This window comes from Meriones unguiculatus, chromosome 15, assembly GCF_030254825.1.
Source record: "Meriones unguiculatus strain TT.TT164.6M chromosome 15, Bangor_MerUng_6.1, whole genome shotgun sequence".
Taxonomy (NCBI): domain Eukaryota; kingdom Metazoa; phylum Chordata; class Mammalia; order Rodentia; family Muridae; genus Meriones; species Meriones unguiculatus.
Genome location: NC_083362.1, coordinates 8,542,313 through 8,567,172, shown reverse-complemented (window position 1 = coordinate 8,567,172; position 24,860 = coordinate 8,542,313). Strand labels below are relative to the sequence as shown.

General features: G+C 42.2%; 1 protein-coding gene and 1 long non-coding RNA gene across 3 annotated transcripts in view; one reads left to right on the top strand and one right to left on the bottom strand.

The window, feature by feature from the left end:
• Nucleotides 1-1,173: 1,173 nt before the first annotated feature.
• On the bottom strand, nucleotides 1,174-3,852 carry LOC132648041 (uncharacterized). Its single transcript, XR_009586400.1, has 3 exons — nucleotides 3,665-3,852; nucleotides 2,832-3,130; nucleotides 1,174-1,540 (listed from the first exon to the last, which is right to left on the bottom strand). It is a non-coding gene; the product is annotated as an uncharacterized LOC132648041 (long non-coding RNA).
• Nucleotides 3,850-24,860, top strand: part of Enosf1 (enolase superfamily member 1) — a 41,225-nt gene continuing 20,214 nt past the window's right edge. The window contains exons 1-5 of one of the 2 annotated variants that reach the window (XM_060368140.1): nucleotides 3,850-4,093; nucleotides 13,058-13,166; nucleotides 18,529-18,644; nucleotides 21,026-21,112; nucleotides 21,376-21,402. In XM_060368140.1, the coding sequence (XP_060224123.1) occupies nucleotides 4,010-4,093; nucleotides 13,058-13,166; nucleotides 18,529-18,644; nucleotides 21,026-21,112; nucleotides 21,376-21,402 (423 nt within the window). In that variant the 5' untranslated portion in view covers nucleotides 3,850-4,009. Of the gene's footprint in view, nucleotides 4,094-13,057; nucleotides 13,167-18,528; nucleotides 18,645-21,025; nucleotides 21,113-21,375; nucleotides 21,403-24,860 lie in introns of those variants that run through there. The other variant, XM_021664294.2, reaches the window with a different exon arrangement.

The following is a 24,860-nucleotide window of genomic DNA, read 5'->3' as shown; positions in this document are numbered from 1 at the left end:
ACTTGATTTCAGGAGCTTTTTAGGTACAGCATTGAAGTATATTTGACTGGCTGTCAACCTCAGGTATCGAAGTATTCATGAATAATTTAAAAAAAAAAGATCTGGGAACAATGTCTAAAAATTTCCCAGTAGAAATTACTCCCAGACCTTCAGGAAGCATCTGCTACATCCTCCTCAGTTACTGCAAATCTTCTCTTAAAATGGGTACACATCCATTGCCCGTGGTAGCTGCAGAAGTAAAAGTTTTAACTTTTCATACCTAGTACATCAAATATAATTGAGGCAGGCCCCGCAGTCTGTGGGTTGCCTTTGGTGAGGGCTGCTGCCATAGTACACATTTGGAGGTCAAAGAAAAGACAATTTGTGAGTCGGGAGTGATGGCACATGTGTGTGACCCCAGCACTCTGGGAGGCAGAGACAGCGGGATCTCTGTGTTCAAGGCCAGCCTGGTCTATAAAGTGAGTTCAGGACAGTCAAGGCTACACAGAGAGGGAAAAATTGTGGGGGTGATGGTTTTCTTCTATGGCTTGGGTTCCAGGAATTAAACTGAGGTTGACAAGTTTGATGGAAGTTACCTTTTTTACTTACCAAGCCATGTCCCCAGCCAAGTCCACAAGTTTTAATCTCCCAAGTTACCTTGTATCTGGCAAACTTGTTAGAGGCAGTATTGTTTCTGATAACTGGGGTGAGGAGGGAGTAAATTCCAGTGTTTTCCAATCACTGTCAAACATGACATCCAAGGAGGAAAAAAAGGTTTACCTCTTCCTTTTTAATCTTATTTCTTACCTGGCATATTAGTGTTCAGTGGAAATGAGGAAAGCAAAACACCATGACCTTGTCTCCAGTTTTAGAGGAAAAATGTGAATTTTTAACCACGAAGTCGGCTGACTGCTGTTAACATTTTCTCTGGATGTCCATTTTTAGGTTGAAGTTCACTGTCATTGCTACTTTGCTAAGTATTTTTCTAGCAAAAATTAACTTTTAATTAATCTTTGGATTAATATTGGATTTTATCAAGTAACTACTGCGTTCTTTCCATAACATCAATGTAGTATATTTTGTCTGCCTGTCTCAGTCTATTTGTGCTGCTGTAGTACAATACTTATAGATCAGGTAATCTATAAAGAACATAAATTTACTTCTTCATAGTTCTAGAAGCTAGAGAGCCGCAAATCAGGCACTGGGACTTGGGCCTCTGTTCCCAAGGCCACTACTTGGACACCATGACTTCACACAGGGTAAGGGAGGAGATGACTGTTCTAGCCCTTTTAGAGAATCACTGTTTCCTCTGATGGGCATAGAGCCTCGTGATTTAATCACCTCTTAATGCTATCACTCTAGCAAGTAAGTCTCAACATGGGCATTTAGGACACATGTTTTGCTTCTAGTATCACCCACTTACCTTTAATCTGCCTGTATATACTCACGGGTTTCCTGCAAAGAACATAGCTTCTGGAAGAGCTGTTCTTACTGCTAGCAGAAGGATAATGCCTTAGCAGAAGGTCTTAGAGATGAACAGCGTGCTGCGTGGAAGTGGGGTCTAAAGGAGGACATCAGAAAGGTGTGCATTACAGGTATCTGTGGAATTCAGGGGCTGGGCAGTAAAATTGTTGTACTTCTCAGTTGTTTATTTCCTGCTACACAGTAACAAAAAGACTGTTTCATCCCTTTCCCACAGCTGCATGGCAAGTTTTACAGAAGCAAAGGCATCTCTTAATATCTCACAGCCCATTATCCTTTTCTTATCTCACCTCCAGGCATTCCAGAGCAAAAGATTAAAGCCCTTTAGGGATGCTTGGGTCCATATTAACTTTCTTTAGTCATCACAGGGGACCTATATAAATTATTACTCAGTCTGAACACTATCGTGAATGAAAGAGTAATTCATTTCTGGGCAGGCAAAAACACAGTGCCATGAGATTAGGGCTGGCTGTCACAACCCCACAACAGCTCTTTTGAATGATGCCCAAGGATTAATATAGACCATATTGGTTTCCCTTGCTCTTTGTTCCTACTTTTTGTTTTCCGAGTTTTCTGCCCTTGTGATATTTTTAAGGAACTATTTCCACTCCTTTCTTAGTTTTCTAGCTATGTCTGACTTTACATTTTCAGTGGTTGCCCTGGAATTGCATTATACATCAGTTTCAGCATCCTATTGATTGAGCTCATCCTTCTAGATAACCCCTTTGTTCGCTTTAACATGGAATAGGTAATTCCTGCTTGCCTCATTAGGTGGTGTTGGGAGTTTTATAGATGATAACAGCCATCCTTTATGCTATCCAAATTATTTATTCTGGAACAACCTTTAGGTTTTTCCCTTGGGTCATTAATTAAAATTGGATCATAGCAATTATCTTCCACATCCTTAGGCAAATCGTGATTAACACTGAAGACGGTTCTCTAAGAGAAGGACGAAGATCCACCAAGCCCTAGGTCCACAGAAATGTTTTTCTCGCCTGCACATACCATTTTAGGAGCAAGAAATTAATCTAGATGGTAATGTTTAGAAAATATTTTGCCTTAACATTTGCACTTCATTTGTTTTTCTGGAAAATTTTCTGGAAAAAAAAATTTCATTCTGATACTTAAATTCCCACAGGGCCAAATCAGCGAGGGGGTGTGGCTTCCTTGAAAAAAGAGCAGCTGCCCTCAGCTGTGTTCACGACCGCCTGGGACCTCATTACCCTCCCTTGCTCTTGACTGCCAAAGGAACAGACCAGTGTGGATCGTGCCCGTCCTTGAGCAGCGAAAGTGGCATGAGCATTCTTTAAAAAAATCCCTGTCCTCCCTACAGGAACACCAGTACCTGTTGGGTTGATTTCCAAACTTACTGTTCAAAGCATTTCCCCAGAGGTATATCACCTTCCAGGGAATTTGTTTCATCTTTGCGCTGGGGGTGGGTGCGTCTTTCATTTTTTCACTGCAAGCATGTGGAAGTCAGAAGACAGCCTCAAGTGTTGCTCCTCATTGCTCGGGGGTGTCATTCCCATGTTTGCCTCTAATATCCCCACAGGAACACAGACCCGTGCTTCTGTTTCTAGTCTACATGGGCTCTTGGGATTGTGACTCCGGTCTTCACACTCGTTTGGCAAGTACTTTATCCTGAGCCATCTCCCCAACGTGAGTGAGCCTGTAATGTGATAGGAAAATATATGTCCATGCAAAGGTGAGGTGGAGGGAGAGCTTCCGCCGCCTTTTCAGCACTCTTTTCTCTCACATGGATCTTATAGTCCTCAAAATAAGCCTCCGCTTTGGCAAGAAGGCCCCAGCTTTGATGCTAACTTAATTGGCTGTGTGGCCTTGAATAAGTTACTTAACAAATCTGAATTCACATTCAGAGATGGGCCGCCGCCGCCCCACCCGCACCCCAGCAATAAAATAGAAACAAACGTCTTTTCTCTCTACCTATCTTGTACAGATGAACAGATGAGAGAAAATTTAAAGCAGTTTTCATCGTAGGGGTGTGACCGATTTATCAGTTGGTGAAGACTGGGGTCACCTTTAAAAAAAAATGGTGGTGTGGTGTGTGTGTGTGTGTGTGTGTCAGAGAGAACTCGGGTCGTCACGCTTGGCTGCAGGTTTCTGAACTAGCTGAGCCATCACCACACTGGCTTTTCAAGATGTTGCAAAATTCGGGTCCAAGAACCAGGCCGGAGAGACTTACATAAACAGACTTGCAAGTTAAAGAGTTGGTGCTGAGCGGCATTCACAACTTTGCGCGGCTACACGCTGCACGTGCCTGGCTTCCCAGTGCTGTCCTCCCCGGAAGACCCGAGCTGGCTCCTGGGGGGCCCGGACTCTGCCTCCCCCAAGTTCTGGCCTGGAGAGTAGCGCTCCTGGGAGGTCACTTTCTGAGACTTGCTTAGAAATCCAAGTGCAGGAGAGCGGCCACGCCCCCAGAGAACCGGCCAATCACCGCTCGCCGCCCCGCCTCTCCCCCGCAGAGCGGCAGGAACCTCCGGGGCTCCGCTCCCTGGACCGTACAGTCCAGGACCCGGGTGCATTCGAAATGGTGCGTGGCAGGATCTCCCGGCTCTCGGTGCATGATGTGCGCTTTCCCACGTCGCTAGGAGGCCACGGCTCGGACGCCATGGTAAGCGCGCGGGCCACAGGGTTCGCGTGCGCGAGGCGAACGTGGGCCAGGGCAGAAGCCTCCCTGACGAGCAGGAGTAGCCAGCACTTGCCACCCTCTGGGAAGAGGGGTATTCCTCCCTCTCCCCTTCCCTTTCTCTTCCATCTTCTCCCTCTTTCTCTCCTTTTTCTTCGCCTCAGTTTTAGAAATAGGATTTTCCTAGTAAGGGTAAAATGCAAAGGACCAAGAGCAAAAGGGTTTGGTTGAGTCCCCACCAAGCGACACAGGAGAATGAAGCGCTGGCTGAAGCCATGGGGGTGGGGGTGGAGGGCATGATGGGGCTCTTAGTGATGGAGACCAGAAACTACTGGGCTGGGAATGTGGGGTGATGATCCTATCTCCGCCACAGCGCACTGAGGAGACTCAGCCCTCTCTGCCACCTTTTGCTCATCAATGAAACGAACGTGTTCACAGTCTGGCTGCAAAACCAAGTATCTAGTGACTGCGTATCACTTGAGAGGGCACTCATGTGAAATCGCTATACCTACAAAAATGATTAGGAAAAAAATTAACCGAGAGTTCTACCTGTGACAGTCTTAAGAGAGGAAATAAAGGAAGGGCATAGATTTGGGCCCCCATCTCGGTGCTGAACGGACTTTGTTAGCTGAGGCTGTTAGAGGGACCCTTTCTGCTCGCCTTACCTACTGGGCTGACTTTATAGCCTCTAAAGAGATGCGTGGAGTCCATCTCTGGCCTTGACAGCCCTGAGTGCCTTGTGGTGCCTCCTGATCCGCCAGTAAGATACCATACTAGAATTCCGAGAGTTGCATTCACGCGGAGTGAGTGTGTGGAAGAATACCCAGGATCAAGAAGCAACAGGGTTAGGGAACACCAATACCTGTCCTCAAGCAAGAGAAATGTGGTCAGGGAGCCATACCCTGGATCTCTAATTTACAGGCTAATGTTTTACCTCCTAAGAACATGAAATGTCTGATTCAAAACAGGCTTCTCAAAATTAAGTGGATATACTATATACAGAAGAATGTTTTCTATTCTGAGACTTTTGAAAATCCCTGTGTGTTTTTATATGATATTATGGTAAATGGCTGAAAAATCTAATCACAGTCCTTTGTGGACTTACAAGTAAATGTTCATAATTTTAGCAACTTGTAAAATCCAGACACCTCAGCGTATGTGACTATCTGTGAGGTTTAGCAACTGAGTACAAGTTATATAATCTCTTCAAGCCTAGATTTTTCTCATCTGTAGAACAGGTCCAAGAATATTTTGCCTTGTGCACGCAGGTGTCTGAAAAGGGCCTTATACAGAGAAGACTCCCAAGAGGAGTTGACTTTAATCATTACTTACTGATGAGAAAACTGAAGCAGAAGGGATTGACAGAAACGTGACTTGGAGTGTATGAAATGTTCAGACAAAATGTATTGTATAGGGGAGTTAAAAAATGGAATATACATGGGAGGATACAAAATGTATAAAGTGTAATTAAAAGAGAAATGGAATATACTTCTGGGTCTCAGTTGGTTATGAGCTCAGGGCGAGGAAAGGTTATGTGTTATCTGTATTGGAAGCTCACAAGTACCTCACATTTCTCTTGGGGAGACGGGGTGGATGTAGTGTGCTGATTCTCAGGGGCCTCCCTAGTAGAATGTGCTACTTGGTCAAAGAGCCAGCCATTGAGTTCCTGTCAGAAATAGTCCCTGTTCCCCTTACTATGGGAAACCAATTGGTTACTGAGCTACCACGGGCTACATCCGAGCAGAGGTTCTAGATTATATCCATACATGGTCCTTGGTGGAGTGTCAGTGTCAGAAATGACCGCTGTGCCCAGATATATTTGGTTCTTGTGGAGCTCCTATCCTTTCCACGTCATACTAACCCCCCCTTCTTTCATATGATTCCCTGCACTCTGCCGAAGGTTTGGTTATGAGTCTCAGCATCTGCTTTGATACACTGCTAGTAGAGTCTTTCAGGGGCCCTCTGAGGTAGGCTCCTGTCCTGTTACTTGTTTTCTCCTATGTCCAATGCACTTCCCATTTGTCTTTCTAAGTGGGGGTTGATCATCTTACCCGGGGTCCTCTTTCTTGTTTAGGTGTATAGATTTCGTTATGTTTATCCTATCTTGTAGGTCTATATGAGTGAGTGTCTACCATGTGTGTTACTTTGCCATTCTTAATGCTGATGGCTTTGTTGGACTTGGAATACTGGACTTAGCACTCCAGCTACTTTCCAGCACTCAGCAGCAATGAAACTTTCTTGAAAAAAAAAAAAAAAAAAGACCTAACTGTCCTCAGTGTCTGTGAAAATAAAGATTCTTGCTACAATTTGCTTTGTTAGGAACGCAGAACGCTCAAGCCTGTACTCGCCAAATGTAGCGTGCTCCTCAGCCGTGGGCTCCTAGCCCAGCTGCTCCTTGACCACCTCCTAGCAATACTTGTGCTTTCTTTTGCTCACTAGGAGCTCCCTAGTTCTTTCTCCCCTGGCCCTAGTTCTCTAACCTCAGCAGTTAGAGGTCTTCCATCGCATCACTTCCGTTACTCAGTAGATGGAAGACAAAATACTCTTGGTCTCTTTTCTGCCTCCAAACTGATCCTCTCATTCATCTCTGCCATGTCCTGCTAAAACTAATACAGCCCCATGTCCACACTCCTCCCCTTCTAAACTCCTGAGGTTCTTTGTATCCCTTCCCCTCCCCCCAGCCTTCCCATCTTCAAGTCTCTCATTCATTTTTCAGAAATATGATTTAATATTAGACTTACTTATTTTATGTATATAAGTGTTTGCCTGTCTGTCCGTATGTGAACCTTGGACATGCCTGCTACCCATGGAGGTCAGAAGAGGGCATTGGATTCCCTGGAAATGGAGTTACAGATGGATGCAAGTCACCATGTATGTGCTGGGAACTGAACCGAGGCTGACTGGAAGAACAGTGCTCTAACCTCAGAGCCATCTCTCTGGACTATTCAATTTTCTTCTTTTCCAATGGTTATGCCCTGTTTAGAAGAGTCTGAACTTGACAAAATTCATATTTGGCCCCCTTTGGTTTCTGCCCTTGGTCATTTTAATGCTTTTTGCCTGTTTCCTTGTTTTATGTCTCCTTACTTTCTCTCTAATATGAAATCCATTGTTCTCCTGCTCTTGGCATTGCCTTTGTTCTTTTCCGCTTCCGGTCCACTGTAACCTCCGCTACTTCCCAGGCTATCTGCAATGTCATCTGAATCTGTTTCCCTATGCATTCCTGTCTGACTTTCTCTTATTACTGTGCTGTCCCCCTCTTTCTTTCCCATCTTATTCTACACTCCCCCTGTGATTCCACTGCATGTTTTCAACATCTAAGCCTATCTTTATGCCAAGGCCTTCGTGATTCCATTTCTGGATCTGCCTTCTCACCTCAGGGCTAGTTGCTGTCTAGATGTTTTCTGCTTAATGTTTTTTTTGTCTTCATACTCAACACCATCTAAATCAGAAACCATCACCCTCTGTTCCCCACTTCCAACTCTCTACATATACACTTCCTTCTGGTCCTCTATGGTCTTGCTTTCAGTAACAAAGACTCAGAAGCTTCAAGTTACATTTGGCACACCTTGTCCTTTTGACCCTCTCCTAAGGCTTTTATAAGGGATTTCTTTTTCTTATTACTCGAAAAAGCAACGCAATCCTGTAATCCAAAAACTGCCATGGAGAGCTTAATTCTTGGAATTTCCCTTTTTAGCATCATGCCTTTAATTTCTACTTCAGGAACCTAATGGTTTTTATAAACCAGGACGGGCACTGTCTTGGTTACTGTTCTATAAAGAGACGCCATGACCAAGGTGACTTAGTCTCTGACCGTCATGGCAAGGAGCATGGAAGCTGGCAGGCATGGCACTGGAACAGTAACTGAGAGCTCACGCTCAGGGTTCAGCTTGGTGTGAAACCTAAAAGCTCACCCTAACTAGTGATACACCTCCTCCAATGCTACCGCACCCAGTTCTAAACATTTACCACTCAACCGTATGAGCCAATCGAGTATTCTTATTCAAACTTTTGACTGTATACAGGTACAGATTTTTGAATATGTACCAGCCTTTTCCTTGGCTATCCCCTTTATTGCCTTCACCACCACTGTTTTAGTCTTATTCTGTTTTATGTTGCTATAACAAGATCTTCCAGGCTGTGTAATTTATGAAGAAAACAGATTGATGTAGTGTGCAGGTCTGAATGTCAAAGTACATGGTGTCAGCCGCTGCTCAGCTTCAGGTGAGGACCCAGTGCGGAATTGTGTCATCACAGAGAAGAAGAAAGAGGAAGCAGGCATATATGCAAAGATCATGGTTGTGAGAGAAACCAAGGGAGATAGCCATTTTCTGCCAACCCATTCTCATGAAACGAATCCAGGCTTGTTTGCTTTGTTTTTGAGAGGGGGCCTCATGCAGTCCTTTGCCATGTAGCTGAGGATTATCTTAAACTCCTGATTCTCCTGCTTCTATATTCCAAATGCTGAGATTGCAGGCACTCACCAACATACCCAGCCCTTAATCCAGTCTTAAAAGACCTAATATAGTCTCTGCAGAAAGATATTTCTCCTTTCATCAGGCTACAAAGAACTAATTGTCTTTGTAATAGTCAAACAGTTTAGCCTTGAGACTTGGTGGGTGTAGCTCCCTGACAGTTCTAGGAGACGCAGTATCACTGCAGACATCCTATTCCTCTGGCTCTTATAATATTTCTACCCGCTTCTGAAAAATTCACCAAGCCTTGAACGGAGGAGCTGATTGGTGGATGGATCAGCTGGGCTGGGCATCACACCATCACTTGTTTTCTTTGTTTGGATTGGTTAGGGTTTTCTGTGATGATCTCTGTGTTGCAAAGAGAAGTTTCTTTGTAGAGGCCATAGACTGAATAGTGTATTTAGATATTTAAGAGAGACAGTGTGAATAACGATTAAAAAAAAAAGGAGACCAGAGGCTATGAATTTGAGAGAAAACAGGTGAGGTTGGGTACACAGAAGGGAAGAGAGGAAGGAAAGAGAGCAGAGACAATGATGTGATTATATTTTAATTTCTAAAACTAAAAACTTATAAGGGTTCCAGACACCTCTAAACACTTTCCATTAGGGATCAAGCTTCTCGTGTAGACAAACTATATTCATTTATCATTTATCATATATCATTTACCATAGCATTTATCTCACCCATGGTAATCTTTCATCCCAGGTTCTTTTCCAGTGCTGGAAAGCCTCAGTCTTCCATAAACTGCCTTAGAGTCCAACCTGACCCACCTCTGAGTGCATTCATCTGACAATACCCTCTGCCTCTCTTTCATAGCCTGTATCTTTCCCAAGGACTTAGTATGTTCTGCCTGATAATATTAGAGTTTGTCTAACTATGTCTCCCTGGCTGTCCCACCCACAAGAACAGACATCTGTGTCCCCCTCAGCAACCTGTAGTCTCTGACACACAGGCTACACTCAGCATCACATCACCCTGCACTGGACTTTGATGCCAGCTCTGACCTCCCACCTGTCATTCACACCTCCTACCCTACCTCCCACCTCTGCACTGAATAGATGAGAACTTACAGTCTGCCTCCAGAAGTTACTCACACTATGACCTTGGGCAGGTTACTAAACCTCTTTAAAATCCACATTGCTCATCCCTAAAACAAGAATAATAGCTCCTACTTCATAAATAGCACTGTGAAGATCAAATGAATAATATCGAGCCTTTAGAATTTGCTCGGCACAATAACTGTCATACACCATAAAAGTCATGACTGTACCAAGTTGTCTTAGAGCCTTATGCAAACACTCATCTGCAATCCTTGTTGTGACTTACGTTCCTTAATAATATTTTTAGACCTTCTGTCTGGTTTTTTTCAGTGTCCATATCTGGCATGTCGATACCACAATTAAACTGTCATTTAATTCCAAACCAATGCTATTGTGGACATTTTACTTCTCTGTTGAAAAAAAAAAAAAAAAGCCTCTTGGATTAGTGCCGGGGCCAGCCGGGCAGAGTCGAACGGTTCTTGAGTTGGGTGTGAGGATTAAAATTAATAAAATAAACACACAGCACACAGGAAACTTTTTAAAGGTCCAGACTCGACAGCTTTTGCAAAAGGCACAGCAAAAGGCAGACTGCTGCAGCAAGCAGTGCCAGCAGCCAGTCTCCAGTGCTGCCTCATCCTCTGCCTCCAGCCTTCTGACCCCTTTATTTATTTTGAGGAGTTACTTTAGCCAGTAAAACATCTCAGAACAATAGGTCAATTTGCACAAGGAGCCTGAGGAAGAGGTGTAACCCTCACAAGCTATCCCACCTGTTGTCACAAACAAAAGAAGATGGACTTGCAAGTTTTCCTCTGCCATTAGTAAAGACCTGCTAAAAGCCATCTCTCCGCTGAGATTTAAGTATCAAAGCAAGCCACTGAGTCACCGCTCCCGACAGATTAGTATTGCTTTCTCTGCCCTTTGGTCCTTGCCCCTTCAAAACTCCAAGATCTAGTTCTTTCTTCCCTGTTGGGGGTTGGTGTGGTGCTGTGTATACAGATGCTGATTTCAGTGCCTTGATACCTGGTTACCGCCCCTGCCATGGGCATTGTTAGTGTTGAACCTGGTAACCAAGTGATGAGAAGGAATGTTCCCCGTTATCCCTGGTTGGTTGATGAAAAGGCGTGGCTAAGGTCCCTGGGCTTTGGGGGGGTAGACAGGAGAGGAAGAGAGAAGGAAGGAGGAAGCCACCATCGGGTAGATGAAGGAAGAACCACTGGGGCCTGGAGAAAGGGCTCCGAGAATGACATAGAAAGGAGCAATCCAGATGAAGAATACAAGCAAGTATTTGGGAATTATGGATGGAAGTTATCTCAGATAGGAATGACTGAATCGGAGGGGATGGGATGCAGGTTGGGAGATATGAGATAGTGTAAGTGGAATTATCTGCCCAGCCCAAGGTATCCTAAGGCAATTACAAAATCTAACAAGTATCAGTGTTTTATTTTATTGTGATAATGGGTTAAATAATTATAGGGCCAATAATAAACGTATTTAGCCCGATACCGCTTATTGTCAGCAACACTTCCTCTTGAACTAACTACTGTGCTAGTTATAACTGACCACGTGTCATCCCTTACACATGTTCTTGACTGGTCCTGGGTTTTGCTCCCCACCCCCAGTCTATTATAAATGTCTAGTGATGATACGCTGGAATTTTTTTTTTTAATTCTGCTTCTTCTATATCACCAAGCCACACTGAGTTTCATAGTCGTTGAACAGCAAAAATTTATCAAAATTGCTGTTTGAAGACTGGTCCTTTCTGTATTTAGTCATAGGTTTCTGGCCCCTCCTTGAGGGAGTTACTGCAGTTGATGGCTGCTGTAGAATGTTGTAGAAAATATAAGCGGCTAATAATGTTTATTATTGTTGCCTGTAATTATTATGGCAGATTTATTTAACCCGCTGTCAAACACTAAAGGACACAGACACCTGATGGATTTTAGATAAGCCTTATCTTGCCTGGGGCTGGGCAGATATTAACACCCTACACTACCTCGGGATCACCTAGCCCCACATCTCATGCGGTAATCACTCCTGTGTGGGCTGTTTCCCTCCACAGTTCTGTAAACACTTGCTCATGCTTTTCATCTAGGCTGCTTCTCTCCAGCACCACCAATCCAGCTGTGTGTTTCTCTCCATGCTAACCCATGGTGGTCCTGCTTCCCTCCTCTTTCCTACTCTCTGCGTCCAGTGATTCATCCAACCTGCAAACCTTAGCTTTGCCTCTCATTTCTGCCCTGCCCAGGTGTGTAGGCCTTTTGTTTAGCCAACCAGGGATAATTTTGGAGGTAAGGTTACCCAAGAACATTTGGGGTGCATGATAGTTTGTTCATAACAAACAGCAAGTGGATCCCAGGGAATGAAATAATTAACAATCAAATACTAAGCACCAGACCACGCTGTTGCAGTGAGGGAGTTATTGTCTTCAGTGGTATAACCATCTGTAAGTTACTTACACTCTAATGGATATCTGCATACTCATGCCCACTCATGGATGGCTCTAGTTAAACTCAGTGGTTCACAAAACAAAAAGAAATGATAGTAAACCCTGTCAAAAAAAGAAAAGGAAAATGATAGTATAGAGGCGACCTGATAGGAGAAGTGGGGAGTTTCTGGGGATGGCCGGAAGATGGGGGGGGGGTCATTGTGAGCACGAGTAGAATGTACTATATGCAAGCACGAAAATTGCCAAAGGATGAGTTAATAAAACATTTTTGGGTAGTGGAAAATTAGTGCAGCACAGGGCAGCATGGATTAATTTGTCTTAGAGTTTTGTATCTATTTCCTCCCAGTGGTTTCTGAATGTGAACTGTTGGATTGTCAGTTTACATAAGATGCTACAATGAAGAGCTATCCAACTTTATATCTGACTTTTTGAAAATAAAATTGCATTCATTCGATTTGAAATTACTCTCTAAAGTGTTTTATATGCGATCCAAATTTTCCGGGTTTAAAAATAAACTCAAAACCAAATTTTGACATCATCGCAAACTGGCTTAAGCATGCAGTCATTTGGGGCCAAGGGTGGAGCTTAGCATGAGGGTATGTGCTCAGCAGGTACCACTCTTGGCTTTCCTCTCCGCTTATCCCCCAAAACTCTCTACACTGCAATTCTGCACTAGTGTGAATCCTCAGGAGCACTTTTCCTCAGTTCACTCAGATCTCTTCTGTGCTCTCTGGGGTACACCAAGTGTTCCATTATATTGGAGCTCCGCATTTCTATTTCTTTTTCCAGACAGGGTTTCTCTGTGTAGCCTTGGCTGTCTTGGAACTCACTCTGTAGAACAGGCCGGCCTCGAACTCACAGAGATCCATCTGCCTCTGCTTCCCGGGTGCTGGGACTAAAGGCATGCGCCACCACTGTCTGGCCGCATTTCTATTCTTATGTTTGTTGTGGGTTTCTGATGCTTGCATTTTGGGGACTGCTTTTCCTACAGCACACAGACCCCGACTACTCAGCTGCCTATGTTGTCATAGAGACCGATGCAGAAGATGGGCTCAAGGGCTGTGGCATTACCTTCACTCTGGGCAAGGGCACTGAAGTTGGTGAGTTTGAGTTTCCAGATGCTTCATTTTCATGTAGATTCTACTTTTACTTTATCTTTCTCTTTATTATTATTTTTTACTTTTTTAATTTGTTTATTTACTTTACATCCCAAAGGTGCCCCTCCCTCATCTCCTCCAGGTCCCCCTTTCCCTGCTCCCTAGCCCTTTTCCCTTTCCCCCCGAGAAAGGGGGAGTCCCTCATATCAACCTTCCCCAGCACATCAAGTCACATCAGGACTGAGCATATCCTCATCCCCTGGGGCCAGGCAAGGCAGCCCTGCCAGGGGGAAGTGATCCAAAAGCAGGCAATAGAGTCCTTGTTAGAAACAGCTCCCCTCCTCCACTATCCAGGTGCCCCAAATGAAGATCAAGCCACCTATCGGCCACATGTGTACAGGGGGTCTAGACCAGACCATAGGTCCAGACCAGGCGTCCTCTTTAGTTGCTTCTCAGTCTCTGAAAGCCCCCATGGGACTGGGTTACTTGGTTCTGTTGGTCTTCTTGTGAGGTTCCTGTCCCCTCCAGCCCCTTCAGTCTTTTCCCCAGCACTTCCACAGGACCCCCAGAACGCTGCTCCATACTTGGTTGCAATTCCTACCAACTGTCTCAATCTCCTACTGCCTGGAGCCTCCCAGACGACAGTCAAGTCAAACAGAGTAAAAATAATGCAGCCTGTTGCGTTGCTGGGAGAAACGGAAAAGTACCAGCATTTGGTCTTTCCTCGTATACTCATCTCTAGACTGCTAAAAAATCCATAAATCTGAATCCATTTCCTTGTGTCAATGTGTAACTACCAGAGTATTACCCACCGCTTTTTTTTTAATGGAACAAAAGGTTGTATTTGGCTTCCATATCCTGGGTCACAGACCATTGATGGAAGCTAAGCCAGGGCCTCAAAGAAGGCAGGAACCTGGAGGCAGAAGCTGATGCAGGGACCATGGAGGATGGCGGCTTACTGACTTCTTCCTTATAGCAATCTCAGCCTCCTTTCTAATAGAACCCAGGACCAACAGACAGAAGTATATCCAATCACAATAGACTAGGACATTCCTCATTCTTTTTGTTGTTTTTAATTATTGTTATAATAATTTATTCATTTTTTTATCTCAGCTGTGGCCACATTCCTCATCTCCCAATCCCACCCACCCTCCGTCCCTCTTCTCTCTCATGCCTCTTCCCTACTCCACTACTAGGGAATGTCCTCCTCCCCTTCCATCTGACCTTAGACTATCAGGTCTCATCAGGACTGGCTGCATTGTCTTCGTCTGTGGCCTGGCAAGGCTGCATCCCCCAGGGGGAGGTGATCAAAGAGCAGGCCACTGAGACTATTCTAGAACTTTGTGAATTAAATTTTGGCAAGTGACTGAGGGAGAGAGAGGATCAGATATGTCATGTATAGGAAGCTTATTGTTGTATGTACAGTATTTCTTTTTTAAATCAGTTTATTTTTATTTTATGTGCATTGTTTTGCCTATATGTATGTCTAGATGAGGGTGTCGGATCCTCTGGACTAGACTTATAGACAGTTGTGAGCTGTCATGTGGGTGCATGGAAACTCAGGTCCTCTACTGGAGCAGCCAGTGTTATTAACTGCTGAGCCATCTCTCCAACCACCCCCACTTTACAGTATTTCACACCAAGATGCTTTCCAAAGAAATTCTTTGATGGTTCATATGTAAACCTCCCTCTTGTTTTTCTAAAACAAAAAATGGAAAAGGCTAAGTGTAATGTAAAGTTTTCAAAGCCGGATGAGATCTCTTTGGTGATATTGAGCTCCCCCTCATATTTTAGAGGTGCAAAACCAAGCCCAGACTGGTACTTAGCAAAAGCAGAACTCGATGTCCCAAAGTATTTTCTATCTAGAACACTGAAAGATTGATTGATCGACTGATTGCATGTATGTGCAGGCAGCTTGCATCTGTGTGAGCATATTTGTGGAATCCAGGGATCAGCTTTAGGTGTTGTTTTTCAGATCCTGCCCACCTGGTTTTTTGAGACTGTGTTTCTCATTGGACTGACACCAGAAAGGCCAGGATCGACCTGTTTACAAATGTGCTTTATCACACCCAGCTTCTTTTTACACGAGCTGTGGGGTTTGAACTCAAGTCTTCATTCTTGCAAGACAAGAACTTTACCAACTGAGTCATCTCCGCAGTCCCTCTCTAGAACACTTAAATGCGCCCTTTTGTCTGCATTCCCAGCAGGTACACAAAGTACAGCATTCAAGAAGTGTAAGAAGGTCACTCTCACAAGATTAGTTCCAACAGATATTTTCAAACAAGTAAAAAAAAAAAAAAGTTTACATGTGTGTGCAAATAACAAGGGAAAATTTGTTCAAACTTTCAGTGGATACCATGAAGCTTTCTCCATTACAGTGTCTCCCAGAGCACCCCTAAGGCCATACATTAGTCACTCTTGCAAGTCATTCTACCCTGCACTTGAGTGAAGAGCTGGCAAGTTTTACGTAGTCTGTAAGACACTGGAAAAGCGATTTTAAAAAGGAAAAGAAACAGCTGGTGAGATGGCTCTATATGGGTAAAGCTGCTGCCAACTCTGCCAACTTGAGTTCAATCCCCAGAACCTGTGTGACAGAAGGAAATAACCCACTGCAGCAGGTTGTTCTCTGATCCCACAGGCACACATGGCGTGTCTAAGAAAGCAGGGTCCCATACGAGAGGAATGCGTGGGCTTGCTGAGGAAACAAACATAAAAGGCACACTTGTAACAGTGTGAAAATTACTGGGGTGTTGTTGTTGTTGTTTTTTAATGTAACCAAACTGCACAGAGAAGAGTTTGTTCCCTTACCCAAAGGCTGGGGGAAGGTTTCAGAACAGAGGCGAGTCCCAAGAGTTGAACTTATCTGCTGGGTAAAAGAGACCAGACAAGGATTCAGCAACTCATTCACACATTCCGCTTCCCACATTAAATCAAGAGTCTCCTGTCAAAGATGCCCACAAGACAGTGACTGCTGACTAAGGCCAATTTGTGATCTGTTTCTGTCTTTCCTCAGCTTTAATTATGCCTACCTGCATGCTGAGCATTTCTTGAAGATGCTGTCTCTGTACCATCCATAGATTTCAACCCTAGCCCATTTCATAATCTACACAGTGAGCTTATAAAACCATGGCAGGCCACTGAAGCTACTCTGTTAGAAACAAAGATGTTGAACTTCACTGCCTTTGACAAACTGTGGAGGGACTTTGAGCACTAAGACAGATGAGACAGTTGTACTAAGATGGCACTATCCGCCCCACACACAATCCTGATGGAATTCTTGGGGCAGGGTTAAATCAACTCCTATCTCCCTGTGACTTTGTTTGTTTGCCAAACAGGGTTTCTCTGTGTAGCCTTGGCTGTCCTGGACTTTGTAGACCAGGCTGGCCTCAAATTCACAGAGCTCTGCCTGCCTCTGCCTCCCCAAGTGCCGGGATTACAGGCGTGTATCACCACACCCAGCTCTCCTTGTGACTTTAATACATATTTCTTTTGTGCTAACATTACTGGATTTCAAAATTCTAGACCATATCCATATAGTATCCACTTAAAATTTGATTTTCCTATGTATTTCACGGGACGCATAGTGTCCCAGTGTTACATAGTACTTGCATCCAAGATGAAAATTTTCATTAGCTCAGCATGATTATTCCTGCAACTTTATCAACCCATTCATTAAGTTGTTATTTTAATAACACCAAAACCAAGAAAAACAAGAATTAGTGTGTTCTTCATTATTGACAAGTGTGAGTATGTATGTGTGACCAAGAGACAGAGAAAGCATGTTATCTATTAACATAAGAAGTATACCAAAGTCTTTTTGTTGAATGTTTTTTTTTTCCTTCCCAGCTCATTTTGTAGGAGAAACTCTTGGGTTTAGTCAACAGGAATCTGCCTTTAAGGCTAATTTTTACCATATGAATTTCCCCATACTAGAGCTAAAACACCACAAACCAAAATTCTATTTAATACAGAAAATTGTAGTTAACTTTTTGCAGCACCTTTGTGTCAAGTAAGAAAAATCCACATACTGTAGATGAATTTTTTCATTATGGCTTGCTTCACTGTTAGGAGTCATAGAAGTTGAGATCATTGTTAGCTTCTGTTAGATGCAATTGAGGCCAGAGTTTGATGTAGATAATAATATACCTCACTGTGAGTCACTAACATACTCTAGACTTTTGTTTTAATCCAAGAACAACAACCATCAAGGAATGAGGAGAATACTGTGTTCTTACAGCTTTATAGAATAAATATCCTAACTAGAATGATTGCGTATTCCATTAACAAAAGCCCTGGAGAACCCAGAATGGCTGGTTCAGTCCTAAACGATATGTCTTTCAGCAAGTGTATAATCACTGGAAAGCTGTGCTACCCAGAGGCCAGGAACACCGATGTGGTACTGCTTTCAAAATGTCTTCCTCTAGAATATTACTGAGAGTAAAACTGTACCTCTATAACCATCCTATTAAATGACCTAAAGGTTTGCTATGGAATTAACACAACACCAAACACAATCATCAAAATGTTTTGTAATAGGGCTGGAGAGATGGCTTACCTGTTAAAGGCTAGGCTCGCAACCATAAATATAAAATGTTTTGTCATAAATTATTGCTTTGGGGAAAATTAATGATTTGACTATTTTGGTCTTTGATACATGGACTAAATGTGTCTTAGAAAGAACAAAGTCTGTAAAGAGTTTTCATTTGCATGTATTAGACAAGAGTCCTACCATGAGCTCCCTCCCAGGACTTCTTCAAATAACACAGTGAAGCCCTTTAAAGCAACAAAAACAAATAATTGATGATGATGAGAATCCACATTATGTTTACCCTTCAACCTGTGTATGAAAAATGTAGTAAAAGTCATGGAAAAGTTTAATGCTATGGTGCCATTTTCAAAGTATGCTACATGCAAATAATTTTGTCCTTGATAGTGTATGATGTTGTGAATTGAGTATCTTGCCAGTATTTAAAAAATCGGTTTTGAAGCTCCATAAGTCAGGGTGTTCTTATCCTTTCAGAACAATGAATTAGCAAGGTCTGGCTTTGAATCTCATTACCCAACATGTTACCCAGTGAATCGGGAAATAATTTGGGAACAGTATTTAAACTTGCAAGTCTATGACATTGTTTATCAAAATATGTTTGCTGCACACAGTATGTTAACTTCAAGCTGTTGTAGTTGTTTCTACTTCTTAGTTATAGTGGTCACAGACACATGCTGAAAGAATTTTACAAAGTATATGGGGATTTTTGTATTTTAATTCTTTCTATAAGATGTCCATATCCATTTGCTTGTGTTCTATTGTCTTAACTTCCTGGCTGTATATTAAAACATGACTAAGAATGAAATCCTATTTTGATAGTTGTCTGTGCTGTGAATGCCCTTGCCCATCATGTGCTTCACAAGGATCTCAGGGACATTGTTGGGGACTTCAGAGCCTTCTACAGACAGCTCACAAGTGATGGGCAGCTCAGATGGGTAAGGGATATGTTTTGTGCTGTTTTAAAAGATTGTGTATGTGTGTGTGTGTCTGTCTGTCTGTCTATCTGTCTGTGTGTCTCTATGTCTGCATTCATGTAGGCCAGAAGAGGGTGTCAGATCAATCCCCTGCGACTAGGGCCACACGAGTTTATAAGTCACCTGATGTGGTACTGGGAATCTGTTCTCTCGTTCTCCAGTTCTCTGAAAATTGTCAAGTGCCCTTATTCTCTGAGCTATTTCTCCAGCTCCAGGAATATATTTTATAAAAAGCTTTTATAAATAATGTTTCTACAGTCTATGATGCCCTTTGATTGTAACAAGTATAAAAATAGGGGATTTTCAGTTTTTTCATAAACAATTTTATTCAGTTAAAGCTTGAGCCATTTAGATCATCAACATTTTGAAATAGGCAGGTTTTTTTTTCTATGAGACTTGAATCTTAATGCATTTTGCATATCAAGAAATCCAGCTCTTATACACCACACTGCCCTCTGTCTGGATTGGAAAAATTTCAGCCAGGCCTATGGTAGTGGCTTATGCCTATAATCCCAGCATTCAGATAGTAATCACCATGGGTTTGAGACCAACTTGGGCTACAGAATAAGAACCTGTTTCAAAAGGACAAAATAAAGAGGCCTAGAAGATAAAACTTCAAACGAGCAACCCCTAGGGAGAGGGTATAAGTGGTACTGGCCTTGTAGGAGTAGCTAGTGGGGTAGAGGGAAACTAAGAACCTAGAGAGCATCATGTTTTCATGTTTGTAGGTCAGCATCTGAACCATAAGGTCAAAACATGAAAAAGTGAAGTTCTAAAGAAAGGACTCTAACACAGTGAGGTAACTCTAGTAATTTAGACTTTTTCCTGTGTCAGGGTACCGAGGTCCTCTTTCTAACTCTGTTCAGTTTCCTTTCCATGCGAGAGAAAGGCACAAGGGAATACACTTTCTCTGTTCCCTTTGTATTTTTAACTACATTAAAAAGTCAGTTAATTAAATTAAAAAGTAAATTAAACATGCCTCGAGAAGTATCACCTCGAAGAAGCTCCCATTAGGCAAATTTGGAACAATCTGAACATGAGAATAAACAGGATAATAATGGCTTATAATTCTTATAATATAAGGACCCATGAGTTTGTTCAGGTAAAAAACAAGGGAAACTTCATTATCAATAGAATGTAACCTAATGAGTATGAGGCCAGTGATGTCATCAAGAAATCACCATCCTGCAGCCTGGCATTGGTGGCACAGGCTTTTAATCTCAGCACTCAGGAGGCAGAGGCAGGTGGATCTCTGTGAGTTTGAGGACAGCCTGGTCTACGGAGCAAGTACAAGAACAGCTAAGGCTACACAGAGAAACCCTGTCTCCAAAAAGAAGGAGGGAAGGAAGGAAGACAAAACCTACACTCTCAGAAGTCGGGAAGCTGGGTGGGAGGATCATAAGTTCAAGGCCAGTTTGTGTTTTACATAGTAAAGACCTTGTCTTCAAAACAAACAAACAAACAAACAAACAAATTGGCAGCAGTGGAAACTCAGTTTCTGACCCACAGCAAAGTTGCAAAAGTAGAAATAAGAAAACCCAAACTCCATTTGCCTCCCCCACCCCCAACCCCGCACACATTTAACTTTCTCAACTATCTGAAAGCAGGGTTGCCGGTATCATCCCTTTTTGTGATCATAAAAACCTCTGTGTGCATTCCCTAAGGACTAGGACCTTCTACATGTGTACCCACAGTGATCATATTCAGGAAATGTAATGTTGATGGATTATTACCTAAAAGATGGCCCATAATCAAATCTCACCAACTTTCCCAATAATGCTCTTCTTTTTGCCCTGACTCATCCAATAAGGGACCACATGGTGCATTCAACTGTCATGTGTCTTTAGTCTCTTTTGTGTAAAATTGTTCTTACTTCTTTGAGTGACACTGTCATTTTTTTAGAGCCTGGGCCTTGGCTTTTCTGGTATCCTTCAATATGGGGTGGTAAGAATAAATTACGTAAGTGATGATGGTATCTTGCCTTATAATCAGGATTATTAAATTACACTGCTTTAGTAAGTTTGTGTTCATTTGTTTTCTTTACTATGGAGTTAGCATTTTTCTTTTCCAAGTAAGTATGCTACTACCCCAGATTTTAGGATTGCTTATGACAACTACAATATGGTAATTTCTTTCGTTCTTTTTCTTTTTGTCTTCCTTCCTTCCTTTCTATTTTTTTTTTTTTTCTTCTTCAAGACAAGGTTTCTCTGTGTAGCCTTAGCTGTCCTGGTACTTGCTCTGCAGACTAGGCTGTCTTTAAATTCTCAAAGCTTGTCTCTGGAGAAAACGCAGATATCTTTTCTCATCTAAGACAAGACCATTGTGCTTTGCCTCCCAACCAGCTTGGTCCAGAGAAAGGAGTAGTGCATCTGGCCACGGCAGCCATTCTGAATGCTGTGTGGGACCTGTGGGCAAAGCAGGAAGGAAAGGTAATGATTTCAGAGCACATCTGTGGCTACAACTCAAGATCCATAACTACTTAGACATTTGTTAGAGCAGGGCCAAGGGAAATGGGGAAAGGAACGACAAGCTACAGTAGCAGTTTGGAGTCGCAGGACTCACGGGGAGCATTAGGGACGGGGTGGGAATAAGCCACGTGTCTGGTGGCCGCCGCCACCACTAACGCATTTATGTCAGACAAAAACGGTTGCCTTACATGTGTTTTACAAGTCTTTTCTCTTTTTCAATCAAGCCCTTATGGAAGCTACTTGTGGACATGGTAAGTAGAGTCTTTAACATTATAGTTATTTCTAAAGGAAATATTTGGTGGATTACCTGGCTCTTTAAATAATCAGTAAGAATATTCAGGACTCATCTGATGATCATTGAGTATAAAGTAAGTAAACATAAAAAAACGTTACTTTTTTTTCTATGATGGGTGTGAACCCAAGCCCTTGCATTGCTAGGCAAGCACTCTAGTGCTAACCCGTGTTCCCAACCTGTAACATTCTCTTTCTGATAATGTGAAACAGCAGATAACTGTGCTCATGTGGGTAAGCAAGTAGGGATGTGAGGCAGTGAGTTCAAGTCCTGACCTCTTCTGAAGGGTCCTTACAACATCATATGAGTTTTGAACTCTTGCTGCTTGAGAAAACCATCAGAACCATTAACAGCCTCAGAATCGGTTTAAATTCCTTAAATATCAAATGAGAAGATGACTCCATAGATTTTTTTAAAGCCACATACTATTACTCAGATATCTTTTTGTTTTATTTTTTGTATATTTTTTCTTTTTAAATTTTAATTTAATTTAATTTAATTTCTTCTCATTACACTCTGTTGTAGCCCCCTCCCTCAGCTCTTCCCAGTCCCACCCTCTCTCCCTCTTCCCTCCTCTCCCCTCTATTCTCAGATAAGTGGAGCCCCCCTACCCATCCAGCCTAGCCCATTAAGTCAGATCAGGACTGAGCTCATCCTCTTCCCCCGTGGCCTGGTGGGCTAGCCCCACCATGGGAATGTGATTAGAAAGCAGGCAACAGAGTCCATGTCAGAGACAACCCTGTTTCCCTTACTAGGGCACTCATCTAAGGCCTGAGCTGCCCATCTGCTACAACTGTGTAGGGGGCCAAGGTCCAATCTATGCATGATCCTTGGTTAGAGCTTCAGTCTCCACAAGGCCCTCTGGGCCCTGTTTAGTTGGCTTTGTTGGTCTTTTGTGGAGCTCCTGGCACCTTCAGGTCCTTCTATCTGTCCTCCTACTTTTCCATAAGACTCCCTATATTTTACCCAATGTTTGGCTGTGAGTTCAGCATCTGTTTTAGTTTCCTGGGTGTATCCTCTCAGAGGAAAGCTTTGCTAGCCCCTGTCTTGTTCCCTCTTTTCAGTCACTTCTACTATCTAGTCTATTTCTGCTTCTGAGTGAGATTTAAGCCCTTGGGTCCTCCTTGTTACTTATCTTCTTTAGGTTTATGAATTGTAGTATGTCTACCCTGTACTATATGGCTAAAATCTGCATATAAGTGAGTATATACCATGTGTGTCTTTCTGGGTCTGTGTTACCTCACTCAGGATGCAAATTTCATGATTTCCTTGTTTTTAATAGCTGAGTAGTATTCCATTGTGTAAATGTACCACAATTTCTTTATCTATTCTTCAGCTGAGGGACGTGTAATGTAGGTTGTTTATATATTCTGGCTACTATGAATAAAGCTTCTATGAACATAGTTGAGCAAGTGTTCTTGTTGTATGGTGGAGCATCTTTTGGGTATATGCCCAGGAGTGGTATAGCTGGGTCTTTAGGTGGAGCTATCCTCCATTTTCTGATAAGAGCCAGATTGATCTCCAAAGTGGTTGTACAAGTTTGTACTCCCAACAGCAATTCAGGTATGTGCCTTGTAGCCCTGTGAAGAGGTGTTGGATTTTGTTGAATGCTTTTTTGGCATCTAATGAACTGATCATGTAGATTTTGTTTCTTTCAGTTTGTTTATATGGTGGGTTATGTTGATGGATTTTCATATATTGAACCACTATGCTATCCTGGGATGAATTCTACTTACCATGTTGGGTAATGTTTTTGATGTGTTCTTGGATTCGGTTTGCAAGTATTTTGTTGAGTATTTTTGCACCAATGTTCATAAGGGAAATTGGTCTGAAATTTTCTTTCTTTGTTGGTTTTTTTGTGTAGTTTACGTATCAGAGTGACTGTGGCCTCATAGAATGATTTTGGCAATGTTCCTTCAGTTTCTATTTTGTGGAATAGTTTGAGGAGTATTTGGTATTAGCTCTTCTTTGAAAGTCTGGTAGAATTCTGTGCTGAAACCATCTGCCCCTGGACTTTTTATGTATGGGAGATTTTTGCTGACTGCTTTTATTTATTTCCTTAGGCATTATAGGACTATTTAATTTGTTTACTTGATCTTGATTTAACTTTGGTGAGTGGAGTATATCAAGAAAATTATCCATTTCATTAGATTTTCCAATTTGTCGAGTACAGGCTTTTAAAGGAAGACATATTTTTGATTCTTTAGATTTTGTCAGTGTCTGTTGTTATGTCCCCCTTTTCATTTCTGATTTTGTTGATTTGGATAGTGTCTCTCTGTGTCTTAGTTAGTTTGTATAAGGGTTTGCCAATCTTGTTGATTTTCTCAAAGAACCAGCTGTTGGGTTTTGTTGATTCTTTGTATTATTCTCTTTGTTTCTGATTTTTCATTTCAGCCCTATGTTTGATTATTTCTTGCTGTCTACTCCTTCAGTATGTTTGATTCTTTCCTTTTTTTCTAAAGCTTTCAGGTGAGTTGTTAAGTTGCTAGTATGGAATCTTTCCTTTTTTTTTTTTTAATGAAGGCACTTAGTGCAGTGAACTTTCCTCTTAACACTGCTTTCATTGTGTCCCATAAGTTTGGGTAAGTTGTGCCTTCATTTTCATTGAAGTTTAGGAAGTCACTAATTTCTTCCTTTATTTCTTCTCTGACCTAGTCATCATTGAGTAGGAAGTTGTTTAGTTTCCATGACTGTGTAGGCTGTTTCTTATTTCTGTTGTTGTTGAAGTCCAGCCTTAATCCATGGTGATCTCATAGAATACAATAGGGTAATTCAATTTTCTTGTGTTAATTGAGGTTTTCTTTGTGATCGGCTATATCGTCAATTTTGGAGAATGTTTCTTGTGGTGATGAGAAGAAAGTATATTCTTTTGCGTTTGGGTGAAAAGTTCTGTAGACATCTATTAGGTCCAATTGACTTATGACATCTGTTAGTTTCCTTTTCTATTTAATTTCTGTCTTGATGATCTTCTCATTGGTGAGAGTGTGGTGTTGAAGTCTCTCACTATTAATGTGTTGGGATCAATGTGTGATTTAAGATTTAATAATGTTTCTTTTACAGATGTGGACACCTTTGTATTTGGGGCATAGATGTTCAGGATTGAGATGTCCTCTTGGTTGATTTTTCCTTTGATGAATATAAAGTATCTTTCCTTACCTCTTGATTAATTTTGGTTGAAAGTATTTTATTAGATATTAAAATGGCTGCTCCAGCTTTTTTCTTGGAAAACCTTTTTCCAGTCCTTTACTGTGAGGTAATGTCTGTCTTTATTGCTGAGGTGTGTTTCTTGTATGCAGCAGAATATTAGGTCTTGTTTACACATCCATTCTGTTAGCCTGTGTCTTTCTAGTAGAAAGTTGAGTCCATTGATGTTGATAGATATTAGTGACCAATGATTGTTAGTTCCTTTTATTATAG